The sequence below is a fragment of the Elephas maximus genome, chromosome 1 (assembly GCF_024166365.1).
Source record: "Elephas maximus indicus isolate mEleMax1 chromosome 1, mEleMax1 primary haplotype, whole genome shotgun sequence".
NCBI lineage: Eukaryota > Metazoa > Chordata > Mammalia > Proboscidea > Elephantidae > Elephas > Elephas maximus.
In genome coordinates this window covers 146,036,674-146,052,174 of record NC_064819.1, presented here as the reverse complement: position 1 = coordinate 146,052,174, position 15,501 = coordinate 146,036,674, and the positions used below count along the sequence as shown (strand labels likewise).

The window sequence follows — 15,501 nt, the reverse complement described above, 5'->3', positions numbered from 1 at the left end:
ATAAAACAATTTCCTTTGGAGAGTCTTAAGTAAATAATACTGTCCTAACAACGTCATTAGTCTAGAAAAAGCTCCAAACGGTGCCCTGTTTATATCATACAGGACTTTTCACCCTTACCAACTTTATAGTGCTCTTACAAAATTGTTTCATGAATAGCATTAACTTTAGGGCCAAACAAAGTCTATTGCATATGAATATTCAAACTTTCTATTTAAATCCTGAAAGGACTCACCATTTCAAAACCTATCCCCAAGTTTACTCATATAAGATGTTGCTCCAGTTTGATTCTCAGCTGTGTTAATAGCTCAATTATCACTTGGACCAAAACTATTTGATCTTAGTCCCCCTAATCATTTTGCTGAATAGCAAACTTAGACACAGCTATAATTCTTTTAAGAACCTTTATTGAATTTTTTTTTTAACAATTCAGTCAGTTGGCTCTTGATGCAGTTTATTTAAAAAAAAAAATCTTCAATATAGTTTCATATAAACTGCAATCAAAAAAGGTAATTATCTGAAGTTGCAAGTTATTTTTGTAATATGCAGAACAGTAAAATGTAAGCATGCTCTTGGATGCACAGGCTCCTGTGTACTACGGAGTTATTCTGAAGAGCTTGCTAAGGTCTGCAGGCAGTTGATGGAATGCAATTATTTTCTCCACAATTCAGGTACATGAGAATAAAACTGGTATTTATGAATGAAGTATTTTTCTCAAAAAAGTTGAGGCAGCTTTTGTTGAGTGCTATCTGTGTGGGTATACTTGCTACATCTTGAGCTGTACTAAGAAACAAACAGCAAGGAGTCCACATTCATGCTGAACCTTAAAAAATCCCTCCACACTTGTTGACAGGTTCCAAGGAAAGGGAAGAGGGTAATACACTATGCCCAGGTGTTCATCCTCTTACATTAACAGAACACACCAAGAAACTTTACATAACAAGGAAGCAAGTTCCCCTCACCGCTTTCAGTCAAAATCAGTGGTGTCTATAGTGGGAGGTGGAAGTGGAGCAAGCCTAGTAAGGGATAAAGCATTAAGTCTACATCTCATGCATAGTTGTCCTTCTTCTGTCCTCTTAACGTCTCTCAGACATCTGAATTAGAACTGAGGTTTGTTAATCTGGGGTCTGCATTGATTTCATATCTGTAATGATATCCTTCCATGTGATCCCTGCAGGCATCTCTGATGTTATGCATCCACTTTTTTATCCCCTTGCGGTTCAAATACAAAACCAGTAGGAAAATAGCTCCTATCAGGGCTAAAACAATACCCAGGAAGACATAAGAAGTCTGCAAGGATGGGGGGAGAATTGGATCACAGTCCAGGTCAGAGCTGTTGAGTTGCAACAGGACACGATCCCTCATTTTTTCTGGGAATGTACATGTGAGCCTGGATTTACCCTGCACTATCTCGGTCTCCTTGAGCCAGGCCACCATGTCGGTCATGTGGCAGTCGCAGACCCAAGGATTGTTGTCCAGGAAGACGCTGACGTGAGGCAGGCCCTGCAACTCTGCCAAGGTGCCGTTGTGAAGGACCTTGAGGGCGTTGTCTTCCAGGTGGAGGCTTTCTAGGTATGTCAGGTTGCGGAAGGACACGTAGGTCAGGCTCACCAGCGAGTTGTTGCGCAGGTCCAGGTGCCTGAGCCCAGGGAGTTGGGCCAGCACATCCCGGGGCAAGTAGATGAAGTCATTGCTGGCCAGCTCAAGGCGGCGGAGCCCGCGCAGCGCTTGGCCAGCCCGCAGTGCAGCCGCCACCATGCCTTCGAAGCTACGGTTCTGCCGCTTGTCCGCAGGGGGCAAGATGTGGTTCAGCATCAGCTCCACCAGGGGACTGGGGGCTGAGACGCTGGCGTTGCTGCCCGAGAAAGCATAGGGGCTGAGGTTAACCAGCGGGTTGTGGCTGAGGTCGAGCTGCCGCAGGCTGGCCAGATGTTCGAAGGCGCCGGCACGCACCTCATTCAGGTGGCTGCCGCTGAGATTGAGCGCTGCCAGCTCGGCCAGCGGCGGCCGGCGGGCGAAGGCACCGGCTGGGAGCACTGCCAGCTGGTTGCCGGTGAGGAAGAGGTTGCGCACGTAGGGGGGCAGGTCCGCAGGCACCACGGTCAGGTTGCGATTAACGCACTTCACAGTGCGCGCCGCCTCTGAGCACTCGCAGGGTGGAGGGCAGTGGCCCGGCAGCGGGGGCTGGGTGGACGCCGCAGAGACCAGGGACAACGCCGAGGAGGACGCTGAAGAGGTGGGCGAGGACGAGGAGACCCAACCCAGGAGGACCAGCGCCAGCCTTGCCAGCCGCAGCCTCCCCTCCCCGGCAGCGGGACTGCGGGAGCACCCCCCAGGCATCGCGGCTGGCGTCTCCTCGGAGCTGGGCTGGGACGGCGCCCGCTCCGACGGCTGGGAAGTCTGGGCTCGGAGGGCGCGGGCCGGCTGGAAGCGTCTGGAGAAAACTTTCCTCTCGTGGAAACCCGGGAGGAACGCCGCAGCCGGAACTTGACTAACCCCTGCCACCGGGCGTCCCCCTCCCGGGGCCGAGTCTCCCACCCCTTCCTTCCAGAAAGTACGCACGGCCGGTCGGGAAGCTCTGTTGTGCGCCTCGCCTCCTGCCGCCACCGCCCCCGGGTGGCACCTCCTCGCCTCTTTTGTTGACGTCTCTCTCTGGATCCGCTGCGCGACCTGGGACAAGCGAAAGAGAAGCGTGATGAGCCGTCAACTACCCAAGTGCAGAGTCCGGCCTCCCTGAGCCAAATCGTCCCCACTCTGTGCCCGGACCTCCTCCGAAAGGCTGCCCAGGTCTCGCCTCCCGCAGCTGCACAGCACATCCTTACCCGGGAGAGGGACGCGCGTCCCGAGACCCGAACGCAAAGTCTTCTCTCTTCCCTAACCCACACTATATATACCCTTGCAAGCTCCGGCCCTCCTCCTTTCCCAGACTTGTCGCCTGCGTTTAACTTCACACTTAATCCCCAGCGCCTTCCCGATCAAACTTCTCGCCCTCCCTGCTCCTTCCCCTACCGCCTCCGCGGACGACCTGCCTTCCAGGGTCTCTGCCCCCGCCCGGACCTCTCCTCCCGGTCTAGGTTAGGATGAGAGTGAAGTTTCAGGTTACAAGAGTTTTTTGATCTTTTTGTTCCTTTTTGGATTAGTAGGAAGCAGAGGACCGTACAGCTGTCGCCCCCCAGCCCGCGCCCCCGCCAGCCCTCGGAGACTAGATGAGGTCCAAGTCATCACCAAAGGGGCGGGGAGAGGTTGCGAACAAAGCCGCGGCGGGACCCGGCGGCGGAGCCACCTAGACCAACGTTACTCTCCCGCCCGGGGATGCGGAGGGGCCGGCGCCACCTCGCTTTTTGCCTTAGCCGTTCGTTCCCCACCGCTCACCTCCGCGCCCGCCGCTCAGGAGCCAACCCCGAGTCCCCCCAGAGTGGCGGCGACTTCCCGGCTCCGCGCTGCGGGCGCCGACTCTCCTTGCACCCCAGCCCCTGGCCCAGCCTCCGCAGCTGGGAAGAACCAACCCGGGCGGGGGGGGGGAGGGAGGACCCGGCCTGCAGAAGGAACTTCTCCGATCGCTCAACCAACCTCGACAGCCCTCGGTAGGGGGGTTTAGGAAGAGAGATTGAGGGAGTCTGGGCCGCGCGCCTCCTCCTCGTGGCAATTAACGAGGAATGTGCGAGAAAAGGTGAGGGAATCCCTCTCTCTCCCCCTCCTGGGCATCCTTTGGTGGTTCCTCATCTTGCATAGTGTATTTACCTTGGACAGGAACGAAACCGCTGGTTAATCTCGTGAAATTCACCCGGATTTCGGGCACCTATGGCAGTGACGAGATAGATTTAGGCGTGACAGACAGCAGTGCGAATCAGCAGCAGAAAAGAAATGAGCTAGAAGTACAGCGGCAGTAGCAAAACGCAGGGCAGTTTGCAAGGGAGCTTAAGAAAGTCTCCTCACCAAAGTGGTACCTTAGGCTGCCAATTTAAGATTTAGGTGTGATTAATGCGTTCCCACTTGCCCTACCCCCGCGTTTCCTGAGTAGTTACGGAACTTGTTAAGAGAAAGGAGCCAACTTGAAAAAAAAAAGCTTATGGCGAGGAGATTCATACTTGATTCATTAGCTTTTCTTCTTCTCAAATTAAAAGCAGAGGAAAGGAAACGGCAGCCAAGCCATCCTAGAAATAAAAGGCAAATAGCAACGACGCGAGTCACCCGGAAAGCGGACCCGCCCCCTCACCAGATGTGGCACGATCTTTCCGTGGGAGTCACTTTAGCAGGGCAAGTTCACCATCTGGAGGGATGAAAAGGCCGCCCAAGGAGAGAAGAAGTTTGGTCAGAAGTCCATCCCCCCAGCGGACGCCGGGGAAGGTGGGGGTAGCGGGGGGCGGAGAGAAATTGACCGTTTACATGGAGAATCTGTTATTACATCGGAGAGGTTTTCGGTCCTGAAAGCCCTGCCGTTGCTTTCTCAATAATGTTGTATACCCCTTGTTCCATTGAACTAATTTCTCAGAAAGGATAAGAAAGTTCTAGTTTTTTCATGCTCCTTCATTTTAATGAGAAAATAGCAATGGGGGAAAACTTAAGATCCGCTAATATAAAAAGAAATAAGAGATGCTGAAGTTTGTGCCTGTGACGTGTGCCTTTAGTGTGAAGAAAGGCCCTGACTCTCAAATCGATCTTGATGACTTTTTTAGAAAAAGATAGTCTAGTCTGCACAGCCAGCAACAGAAGTGGCCCAGACAAGGAGCTGGAGGGCTGGAGGCGGCAGGGTTTTGTGCAAAAAGCCAGTTCCGTTAATTTGCATCTTCAGCACATTTATCTAAATCTTTTTATTTTTAGAATTGTTTTGTAATATGAATGTGAAACACTTTGAAAAAAGATTCTCAAAAACTGTAGTCATGTCCTAATTGTGGCGATGGTTACATGAATCCATATATATGTCAAAATTCATTGAACACCAAAACCAAGTCGATTTTACTGTATGATCATTTTTAAAATAAAATGAATTACTCATAGGGAAAAGATGTAGTAATGCCCCAGCATACTATTAATTATGGCTCTGATCTAACATCAGTGCTGTTTGTTAGGAGAGGGAGAAGCACTTTATAATTAATGTATATTCTCATCTGAATCCTCAAAGCAACTCTGGCAAGACAGATATCATTATATGGTTGTCTTGTTATTTCTGTTTTACATATGAAAAAGCTGATACTTAGAACTAATGGTGACTAACATTAACTGAGTGTCTTCTACCTGCCAAGCCTCGTGTTAAGCACTTTACAGGAATGATCTCATTTACTATTCACATGAGTACTCAGGTTAAGTCCTCTCACTGTTTACCAGTGAGGAAATTGAGGCTAAAATCAATTATGTAACTTGAATGAGCAGTGGAGGTGGGAACAAGTCCAAATTTATCTGCCTCTCATATTCACCTCACCATCCCACCTCTTAATGAGGTTAAGGGTTTGGGCAAAGCCCTACTCTGCCCCACTTAGGCAGAACCAAGATCTCAGCCCTGGTTCTCTTTCCCTTTCCTATCGCCTCTACCTCATTGGAGGTGGCAAGTGGTTGTGAGTGCTGAGTAGGGACCCAGAGACTTGGAGGCATTTCTAGCTCCACCTTTACTTTCGGTGTGACTTCCAAAGAACGTTGTTTCTTAATCTGTAAAATAGGACCACCACTAAAACATTAATGAATTTCCACAGAAATTGTTATTATTCTCTCAATTACTCCGCTCCCCATTTATTGTGCACTCTAACTTCCTTACTGATGGTAGTGCAAGAATGAATAGTTGAAGGTCTCCTTAAGGAAGAGTTGCCACATTTAACAGGTGAAAATACAAGATTTTAGTTAACTTTTGAGTTTCAGGAAAAAAAAAATTTTTTTAGCATAAGTATGTCCTGTGCAATATTTGGGATATACTTATATTAAAAAAATTATTTTTCATTGTTTATCTGAAATTCAAATTTAACTGGGTGTCTTGTATTTTATGTGACAACAAAGTAGCTCATAATCTGGTAGAGGAGACAGAAATAAAAGCTTTCAATGTAGAACACTGAGTGTGATTTGATGTGTGTATCCTTCCATTCCTCATTCACTTTGTACATATTGTGTTTCTGTTTCTGGTATTTTTTAAGTGATAGGGATCATAGTATATGTGTTAGTCATAATTTTTCTTTAAAAAAAAAAGCTAACCATGTATCACAATTTTTTTAATCTGCCCTATTGGAAGACATTTAGATCAGTAACTACTTTTTAAAGAAATTTCCTTTCAAGTGAGAAAAGCTTACTGGGATCAGTTCTATTTTGATTGTTTTAAGCATTTAATTATCCTAAATTATCATACTTGCTTTGCTCCTGACAGCTTGAAAAAATTTTTGTGCATGATGCAATTTACATGCTGTAAAGCAGGACGGAGGATTTCAGAGCATGTTTTTCCCATTTATTCTCCCATTCCAAAATGAAATAAAGGAAGGATCTAAATGTCCTGCTGGAGAGGAACCAACTTAGTATATTTCAATAGGTCACTTCATAGCCTCCAGGAAAATGGCTCCGTGCTATCATTTATTTAGCAGATTATTTCTACAGAAACCATTTTTCTTCTAATGACACAAAAGAAAGTCATTAGTAAATTTTTGAAATACTGCTGCTAAATCCTGAGGAGGCAAGAATAATGAAGTTATTTTAAAAAAAGGGGGGGGGAGGTGATTATGCCACCTCCTGTAGCAGTGCACTGAAAGAAAGGCCTGGTGATTACTCCTGTAAAGATTACAGCCAAGAAAACTCCATGGAGCAGTTCTACTCTGTAACACATGGGGTTGCCATGAGTCAAATAAACTCCGTGGCAACGGGTTTAGATTTTGGGTGGTTTTCAGGTAGCAGAGACAGCCATGTAGTTTAGCATGGAGAAACACCAACACTAAGACTAGTACATTTTGGTCTCTGCTAAGCAGAGTGTTTATCAAGGTGAGCACTCTCAAATCTGAAAAATACTTAAAACACAATCAAGCATTGGAGAACATCAGGCACATATGTCATAAAACCATGATCCAAAACTTAGAATGATCAACTTGAAGGTCAATTTCAAGTATCACCTTGGCAAAAAAAAAAAAAGGAAAAATAATACTAAAACCTTCTTAATTATTAAAAAGAAAGTTCTATCTCATGAGCTGATTTAAAATCACTTTAGAAAAAATGAGCTTATTTTTGGAAAGAGATAAACTTAATTAACTAAAATATAAACCAGGGAATGGGTCAAAAGACATACAATGGGGTGGAGCTAGTAAAAGAAAAAATATAAAAAATGTTTCAAAATACATCAGAAATTTAATTAATAAATTAAAGAAACTAAAATGCTGTGATAGACTGGAAAGAATAAACTGGGTGGAAATACATAATTCTTCAAGGATGAGAAAATATTGAAAGGCAAATGAAAATAATTATATAAAAGCCTGAGGAACTCTCCAAATAACTAATATTACAGAATTATTCAACTTTAATTCAATAAACGATTATGAAAAGCTTACCATATGCCATGCACCTATTTGATGCTCTTGAGAAACAAAGGTGCATAAGATGAAATCCCTGCCTTAAGATAGTTTACAGTATAGAGGGGGGAGGCAAACTAACAGAAAATTTATGGTAGGTGCCAGGGTCAGGAATAGAGTGGGGGAGATTGTCCTTCATTGGGGAGGTAATACTGAAGTTGTATTTTGGAGGATTAGTAAGACTTTGCCAGGAAAAAGATTGGCAAGTTGGTGAAAAGACTCAGACCTTGTTCAGTTCTGGAGAATACGTGGGGACGAGTGAGCACAGGATGAATTGGAGGGAGTGGTACAAGGTCAGATTTGAAATACAGTGGAATCAGATTACTGAATTCCATTGTAAAAAGTTTGGCTTCATCCTATAATACTGGGGAGTCACTGAAGATTTTCAGCAGGGGAATGACATGGTTAGACATGCATTTGAGAAAGACCACTTTTACTATCTGTTTGAAGGGTGAATAACAGGCAAAGAAGACTAAGGGCAGAAAGAAAAGTTTGAAGGCTGTTTTTATAGTCCAAGTGAGAGAGGACAAACCGCCAAACTGAAGCAGTGGTAAAAAATTGACAAGGCAGGAACAGACTCTATAGATCAATGGTTTGCAACAGGGTAGCACTCCCCCAAGTGGCATTGTGTATGTTTGTGGGGGTGTTTTCTGGTTATCACAAAAACGGCTATTGGCAGTTAGTAGATAGAAGCCAGGGATGTTGACATCCTGTATGTAATTGGAGGGATATTTCCCACAATGAAGAATTGTCCTGCTTCCCACTTTTTGGGCATTCTCATATATGACAAACCTGGATATTAATCATCAGCCTAGAAACAACTCCATTTTACATTTGAATCCCAAACACTTGCAGTATGAAATTTCCAGGAATGCAGTTACCATGTTCATTGAGGGAAGAATATATATTGTTTTGCTTGGAACTTTACCACAATTTTATCTCTACCAACTATGTCACTCATCCTATTTGAATCACTAATAATAACCCACCTGTATCAGTTTGTATTTGTCCTTGTTACATTCAGAGTGATTCTTATCTCAAAGGTGATACAAATGGTTAACTCTCTTGGCTGCTAAGCAAAAGGTTGACAGTTGAAGTCCATCCAGCGGTCCCTTAGAAGAAAGGCCTGGCAACTTATTTCCAAAAAATCAGCCACTGAAAAACCTATGGAATGCAGTCCTACTCTGACACGCATGGGGTCACCATGAGTCAGAACTGATCCTATGGCAACTGGTTTGGTTTAATATAAAGAAAAATTATTGTCAATGTTTATTTGAATAATGGCCTAACTTCTCTTAAATCCTAGCTTATATGTAAGTAGATAAAGTATATCACTACTTCAAAAGGTCTTCTAATGTAGTTATGCCCAAAAAGTTCTATACTGTACTACATATTATTCTTTATTTAATTACTTTCAGTTCTTCTTTATATTTTAGCTAAGATATTATGTATCTTAAAAATGATGTGTGAAGGTTTATTTTCTATAGTAAAGGGAACTTTATAAGATACTTGTTATAAAAAGGAAACACTGGCTTTTAAAAGGTTGAAAACCTTAAGAGGTGATTTATTCAGTATGGACTTGAGAATATGAACACTGACAATTCTAAAAATTGCAATATTACAGATAACTCCTATATTTTAAGTGATGACCAAGAGAAATTCTAAAAATTCTAGATTGAAGAGTTAAGTTTGATATCGAGGAAACAGAAAGACAGCTAGAGAAAGGATATAATAGTGAATTTATTAGTTTGAAGAACCTGACTTATTTGGTTGAAATTGTTTTCTTTTAGAAAGGAATGTGGTAAATATTTAGATCAGCAATATAACCTAAAACCCATATTGTTTTTTAATGTAAATTAATTCAAGTTTGAAGATGATATTGAAGATTTTCCATTTTTCTAATCCTTGCCCAAGCTGGGTTAGAAACCAAAACTGGAATTCAGCCAAGAAATGAGAGCACTTGCAATTGTAGCTACCATCCAAATTCATTTAATTTCAATTAAATTTAATACAGTTCATTAGAGATTTATTAATGTGCTTTTCTTGTGGTACTCACGTTGTCTTCCAACATATCGACCTCCAAAGCCAGCGGTTTCCCTTAAGAAAAAATTTTAATCCTGGCATATTCACAGACAGTCCACTGCATGCTTATGGCAGAAGTTGAGCAGATAGACTTAGTCCGAAGCTTGGGTCCTTGACTCAGATTTTTTTTAATTATTTTATGAGTCTTATCCAGTAGGCTCAGGCTATATAGGTCAATAAATTGCCTACTAGCACTACTTGAAATGTCCAAAGGCAGTAAGTGAATATGTATCAGATTTAGTTTAGATCTCCGTATAAAAGCCAGGGAACAGAGGATTAAAGATGTTGTATACTTTGGAATCAAAATTTATGTAGCATTACCTTGGCAATAAAAAAGGAAGTACAGGAGTTTAATGGGGGAGGCAAAGTTAAACCTGTGTCAAGTCATATGGACTGAACAGTGTGGGTGGGGTGCAGGGTGGGTGCCAAAGAATATCTACATTTGACTTGGATTTGCCAGAGGAGTATGTGGCATCAGGATGTACTTAAACTCAAGAGAGATTGATGTGGTGACATGTACAAAGGGGTGATATTAAAATAGTTTACAGCCAGTATGGCAAGCACAGTGACCAATCAGTGTTCAATAATCAAACAGGGCACAACCTGCAAACAATCAGTAAGGCTTTGTTGGTGCAGGCTGCGTGAATACAAGCCTACATCTCCATAAAGAACATTGAAGACACATTCCTTGCCATTGAGTCGATTCTGACTCATAGTGACCCTATAAGACAGAGTAGAACTGCCCCATAGGGTTTCCAAGGCTGTAACCTTTATGGGAGCAGTTGGTGGGTTCAGACCTCCAACCTTTTGATTAGCAGCTCCGAAGCATACCTTTCCTGATTTTAAACCACAGTATTCCCTAGTTCTGTTTGCATGACTATGTCTTGGTCTATGTATAGGTTCTGCATGAGCACAATTAAGTGTTCTGGAATTCCCATTCTTTGCAATGTTATCCATGATTTGTTATGATCCTCACCCTCAAATGCCTTTCCATAGTCAATAAAACACAGGTAAACATCTTTCCGGTATTCTCTGATTTCAGCCAAGGTCCATCTAACATCAGCAATGATATCCCTCATTCCATGTCCTTTTCTGAATCCAGCTTGAATTTCTGGCAATTCTTTGTCAATGTACTGCTGCAACCATTTTTGAATTATCTTATGCAAAATTTTACTTGCGTGTGATATTAATGATATTGTTTGATAATCTCCACACTCTATTGGATTACCTTTCTTGGGGATAGTCATAAATATGGATCTCTTCCAGTTAATTGGCCAGGTAGCTGTCTTCCAAACTTCTTGGCATAGATGAGTGAGCACCTCCAGCTCTGCATCCATTTGTTAAAACATCTCAACTGGTGTTTCGTCAATTCCTGGGGCTTTGTTTTTCGCCAGTGCCTTCAATGCAGCTTGGACTTCTTCCTGCAGTACAATCGGTTCTTGATCATATGCTACCTCCTGCAATGGTTAAATATGGACCAGTTCTTTTTGGTACAGTGACTCTGTGAATTCATTCCATCTTCTTTTGATGCTTCCTTCATCATTCACTGTTTTGCCCATAGAACCCTTCAATATTGCAGCTCAATGTTTGAATTTTTTCTTCGGTTAAATTCAGCTTGAGAAATGCTGAATTCTTCCATTTTGATTTTCTAACTCTAGGTCTTTGCACATTTCATTATAATATTTTACTTTGTGTTCTCCAGCCACCCTTCGAAATCTTTTGTTGAGCTTTTACTTTATCATTTCTTCCATTCGCTTTAGCTACTCTATGATTAAGAGGAAGTTTCAAAGAACACCAAGACACAATAAAAATATGAGCCCAAGAGACAAAAAGGGCCACATAAACCAGAGATTCCATCGGCCCGAGACCAGGAGAACTAGATGATGCCTGGCTACCAACAATGACTGCCCTGACAGGGAACACAACACAGAATCCCTGATGGAACAGGAGAAAAGTGGAACGCAGACCTCAAATTCTAGTAAAAAGACCAGACTTAATGGTGTGACTGAGACTGGAGGGACCCCAGAGGTCATGGGCTCCAGACTCGCTGTTAGCCCAAAACTAAAACCATTCCCAAAGCCACCTCTTCAAACCAAGACTGGACTATAAGACATAAAATGATACTGGTGAAGACTGTGCTTCTTAGCTCACGTAGACGCATGAGACTGTGTGCAGCTTCTGTCTGGAGGCAGGATGAAAGGCAGAGGGGGACAGGAGCTGGTTGAATGGACATGGGAAATACAGGGTGGAGAGAGGAGTGTGCTTTCATATTGTAGGGGGAGCAACTAGGGTCACATAACAATGTGTGTGTAAGTTTTTATATGAGAAACTGACTTGAATTGTAAACTTTCACTTAAAGCACAATAATAAAAAAAAAAAGAGCAAGTTTCGGAGTTTCTTTTGACATCCATTTTGGCCTTTCCTGTGTTTTAAATGACCTTTTGCTTTCTTCATGTACGATTTCCTTGACGCCATCCCACAGCTCCTCTGGCCTTTGGTCGTTGTGTATAAGCATCAAATCTATTTTTGAGATGGCCTCTGGCAAAATGTTTAAGAATGAATTCATTGTCAGAGTGGAAAATTATACAAATGTAAAAACAAGGTAAGTGCAGACTCAGAAAAAAAGAGTTGTACAAGAAATAAAAGATAATCATAATATAATTTATGGCTCAGTGTTGAGTGATATTTAGCCATACTCATGAAAACACCAAAAATGTTATTATAACTCTACTGGGTGGATGGGTGGAGGGGACATATGTCTTTTTCCCTTATCCTTTTTTATTTTGTTCATACCATGGGTCACTTTCTGGAATTATATTATTCAATTACATGACTACTGGTTTATTTCTCACCTTTTCTCACCAGAATATAAATTCATAACAATGGAGACTTTGTCTTATCCCCTGGTATATCCTAATATACACCAGTTTCAGAGTCTCTTCTGACATCCATTTCGATTTTTTGTTTCTTTCCTGTCTTTAATAACCTTTTGCTTTCTTCATCTATGATGTCCTTGATGTCACCTCACAACTCATCAGGTCTTTGGTCATTAGTGTTAAATGCATCAAATCTATTCTTGAGATGGTCTCTAAATTCAGGTGAGATATACTCAAGGTCATTGAGTGTATCAAAGTCAAGTTGTTTTAATTTTCTTCAGTTTCAACTATACTTCCATACAAGCAATTGATGGCCTGTTCCGCAGTTGGCCTGTGGCTTTATTCTGACTGATGATATTGAGCTTCTCCATTGTCTCTTTCTACAGTTGTAGTCGATTTGTATATTCCATCTGGCAAGATCCACGTGTAAAATCACTGTTTATGTTGTTGAAACAGGTATTCGCAATGAATAAGTCGTTAGTCTTGCAAAATTCTATCATGTGATCTCCAGGGTTGTTTCTATTACCAAGGCCATATTTTCCAACTACCGGCCCTTCTTCCTTGTTTCCAACTTTCACATTCCAATTACCAGTAAGTATCAATGCATCTTAATTGCATGTTTGATCAATTTTGGACTGCAGAAATTGGTAAAAAAAAAAAAAACCTCAATTTTTTCATCTTTGGCATTAGCGTTTGGTGCATAAATTTGAACGATAGTTGTATTAACTGGCCTTCCTTGTAGGCATATGGATATTATCTTATCACTGACAGCGTTGTACTTCAGAATACATCTGGAAATGTTGTTTTGGATGGTGAATATGAGGTCGTTCCTTTTCAATTTGTCATTCCCAGCATAGTACACCATATGATTGTCTGATCCAAAATGGCCAACACCAGTCCATTTCAGCTCACTAATGCCGAGGATATCAATCTTCAAGTGTTTCATTTCACTTTTGACAACTTCCAATTTTCCTAGGGTCATACTTTGTACATTCCACATTATGATTATTAATGGATGTTTGTAGCTGTTTCTTCTCATTTTGAGTCGTGCAACCTCAGCAAATGAAGGTCCCGAAAGTTTGACTCCATCGATGTCATTAAGGTCAACTCTGAGGAGGCAGCTCTTTTGAGTGCCTTCCAGCCTTTGAGGCTCATCTTCTGGTACTATACCAAACAATGCTTCCCTGCTATTCATGAGATTTTCACTGGCCATTTTTTTTTTTAGAAGTAGATCAAGAAGAATGTGTCACTGTAAACCAAAACCCATTACCGTCAAGTCTATTCTAACTCATAGTGACCCTATAGGAGAGAGCTGAACTGCCCCATAGAGTTTTCAAGGAGCGTCTGGTGATTCGAACTGCCAGCCTTTTGGTTAGCAGCTCTAGCTCTTAACCACTAAGCTGCCAAAGTTTCCTGTGTCACTATAGATTAGTCTTAATTTTCTAGAATTTTGTATAGATGGAATCATAGGATATATGCTCTTTTTTGAGTGGCTTCTTTCACTCAGCATAAATGAGATTCATTCATGTTATTACAAGTGTCAAAAATTCATTGTTTTTTATTGCTGAGTAGTGCTCCATAGTGTGGACAATTTGTTTATCCCTTTCCCTGTATATGGACATTTGGATTGTTTCCAGTTTGGGACTAACTTCTATGAAGTTGTGATGAACATCCTCATACAAGTCTTTATATGGACATATGCTTTTATTTCTCTTGGGTAAATACGTAGAGGTGGAATGGATGGGTCATATGGTAAATTGATTTTTAAATTGTTTACAAATTACAAAACTAGTTTCCAAAGTGGTTGCACCATATGATGTTACCACCAGCAGTGAATGATAGTTGCACTTGCTGCATATCCTCACCAACAACTTTAATATGGTTATACTTTTTAGTTTCAGATATTCTAAAAAATATGTAGTGATATTTTATTCTGCTTTCAATTGACTAGTGATGTTGAGTATCTTTTAATGTGCTTATTTACCTCCTGTGTGTCTTTTTTCATGAAATATCATTAACTCATTTTCCCATTTTTAAATTGGGCTCTTTGTTCTCTTATGATTGAGTTTTAAGAGTTCTTTATATGTATATTCTGAATGCAAGTCTTAAAAGAAAAGTGATTTGCAAATATTTTCTCCTATAGATTGTTTCATTTTTCTTTTAACAGTATTTTCCAAAGAGCAGCAGTCCTTAATTTTAATGAGGTCCAATTTATAATTTTTTTTAATAATTTTTATTGTGCTTTAGGTGAAAGTTTACAAATCAAGTCAGCCTCTCACACAAAAACCCATGTGCACCTTGCTACACACTCCCAATTACTCTCCCCCCCTTTTTTTTTTTTTTTTAATGAGACAGCCCACTCTCTCCCTCCACTGTCTCTTTTCGTGTACTTTTCACCAGCTTCTAACCCCCTCCACCCTCTCATCTCCCCTCCAGGCAGGAGATGCCAACATAGTCTCAAGTGTCCACCTGATCCAAGAAGCTCACTCCTCACCAGCATCCCTCTCCAACCCATCGTCCAGTCCAATCCGTGTCTGAAGAGTTGGCTTCGGGAATGGTTCCTGTCCTGGGGCAGTCTCAGTCAGACCATTAAGTCTGGTCTTATGAGAATCTGGGGTCTGCATCCCGCTGCTCTCCTGCTCCCTCAGGGGTTCTCTGTTGTGTTCCCCGTCAGGGCAGTCATTGGTTGTAGCCAGGCACCATCTAGCTCTTCTGGTCTCAGGATGATGTAGCCTCTGGTTCATGTGGCCCTTTCTGTCTCTTGGGCTCGTAATCACCTTGTGTCCTTGGTGTTTTTCATTTTCCTTTGATCCAGATGGATTGAGACCAATTGATGCATCTTAGATGGCCGCTTGCTGGCGTTTAAGACCCCAGATGCCACTCTTCAAAGTGGGATGCAGAATGTTTTGTTAATAGATTTTATTATGCCAATTGACTTAGATGTCCCCTGAAACCATGGTCCCCAGACTCCTGCCCCTGCTACACTGGCCTTCGAAGCATTCAGTTTATTCAGGAA

At 42.2% G+C, this 15,501-nt stretch overlaps 1 protein-coding gene across 3 annotated transcripts; it reads right to left on the bottom strand.

The window, feature by feature from the left end:
* Positions 1-526: 526 nt before the first annotated feature.
* Positions 527-3,840, bottom strand: TPBG (trophoblast glycoprotein). 3 transcript variants are annotated; one of them, XM_049896387.1, is made up of 2 exons: positions 3,740-3,840; positions 527-2,668 (listed from the first exon to the last, which is right to left on the bottom strand). In XM_049896387.1, exon 2 carries the CDS (start codon positions 2,336-2,338, stop codon positions 1,085-1,087), a length of 1,254 nt encoding a protein of 417 aa, XP_049752344.1. In that variant the 5' UTR covers positions 2,339-2,668; positions 3,740-3,840; the 3' UTR covers positions 527-1,084. The 3 variants fall into 3 exon arrangements, with proteins under 3 accessions (XP_049752344.1, XP_049752354.1, XP_049752337.1); XM_049896397.1 differs by lacking the exon at positions 3,740-3,840 and adding an exon at positions 3,569-3,618; XM_049896380.1 differs by lacking the exon at positions 3,740-3,840 and adding an exon at positions 3,371-3,457.
* Between the last annotated feature and the right edge of the window lie 11,661 nt (positions 3,841-15,501).

Coding starts and splice junctions, on each gene's coding strand:
- TPBG (XM_049896387.1), bottom strand. CDS start 2,338: ATGCCTGGGGGGTGCTCCCGCAGTCCCGCTGCCGGGGAGGGGAGGCTG.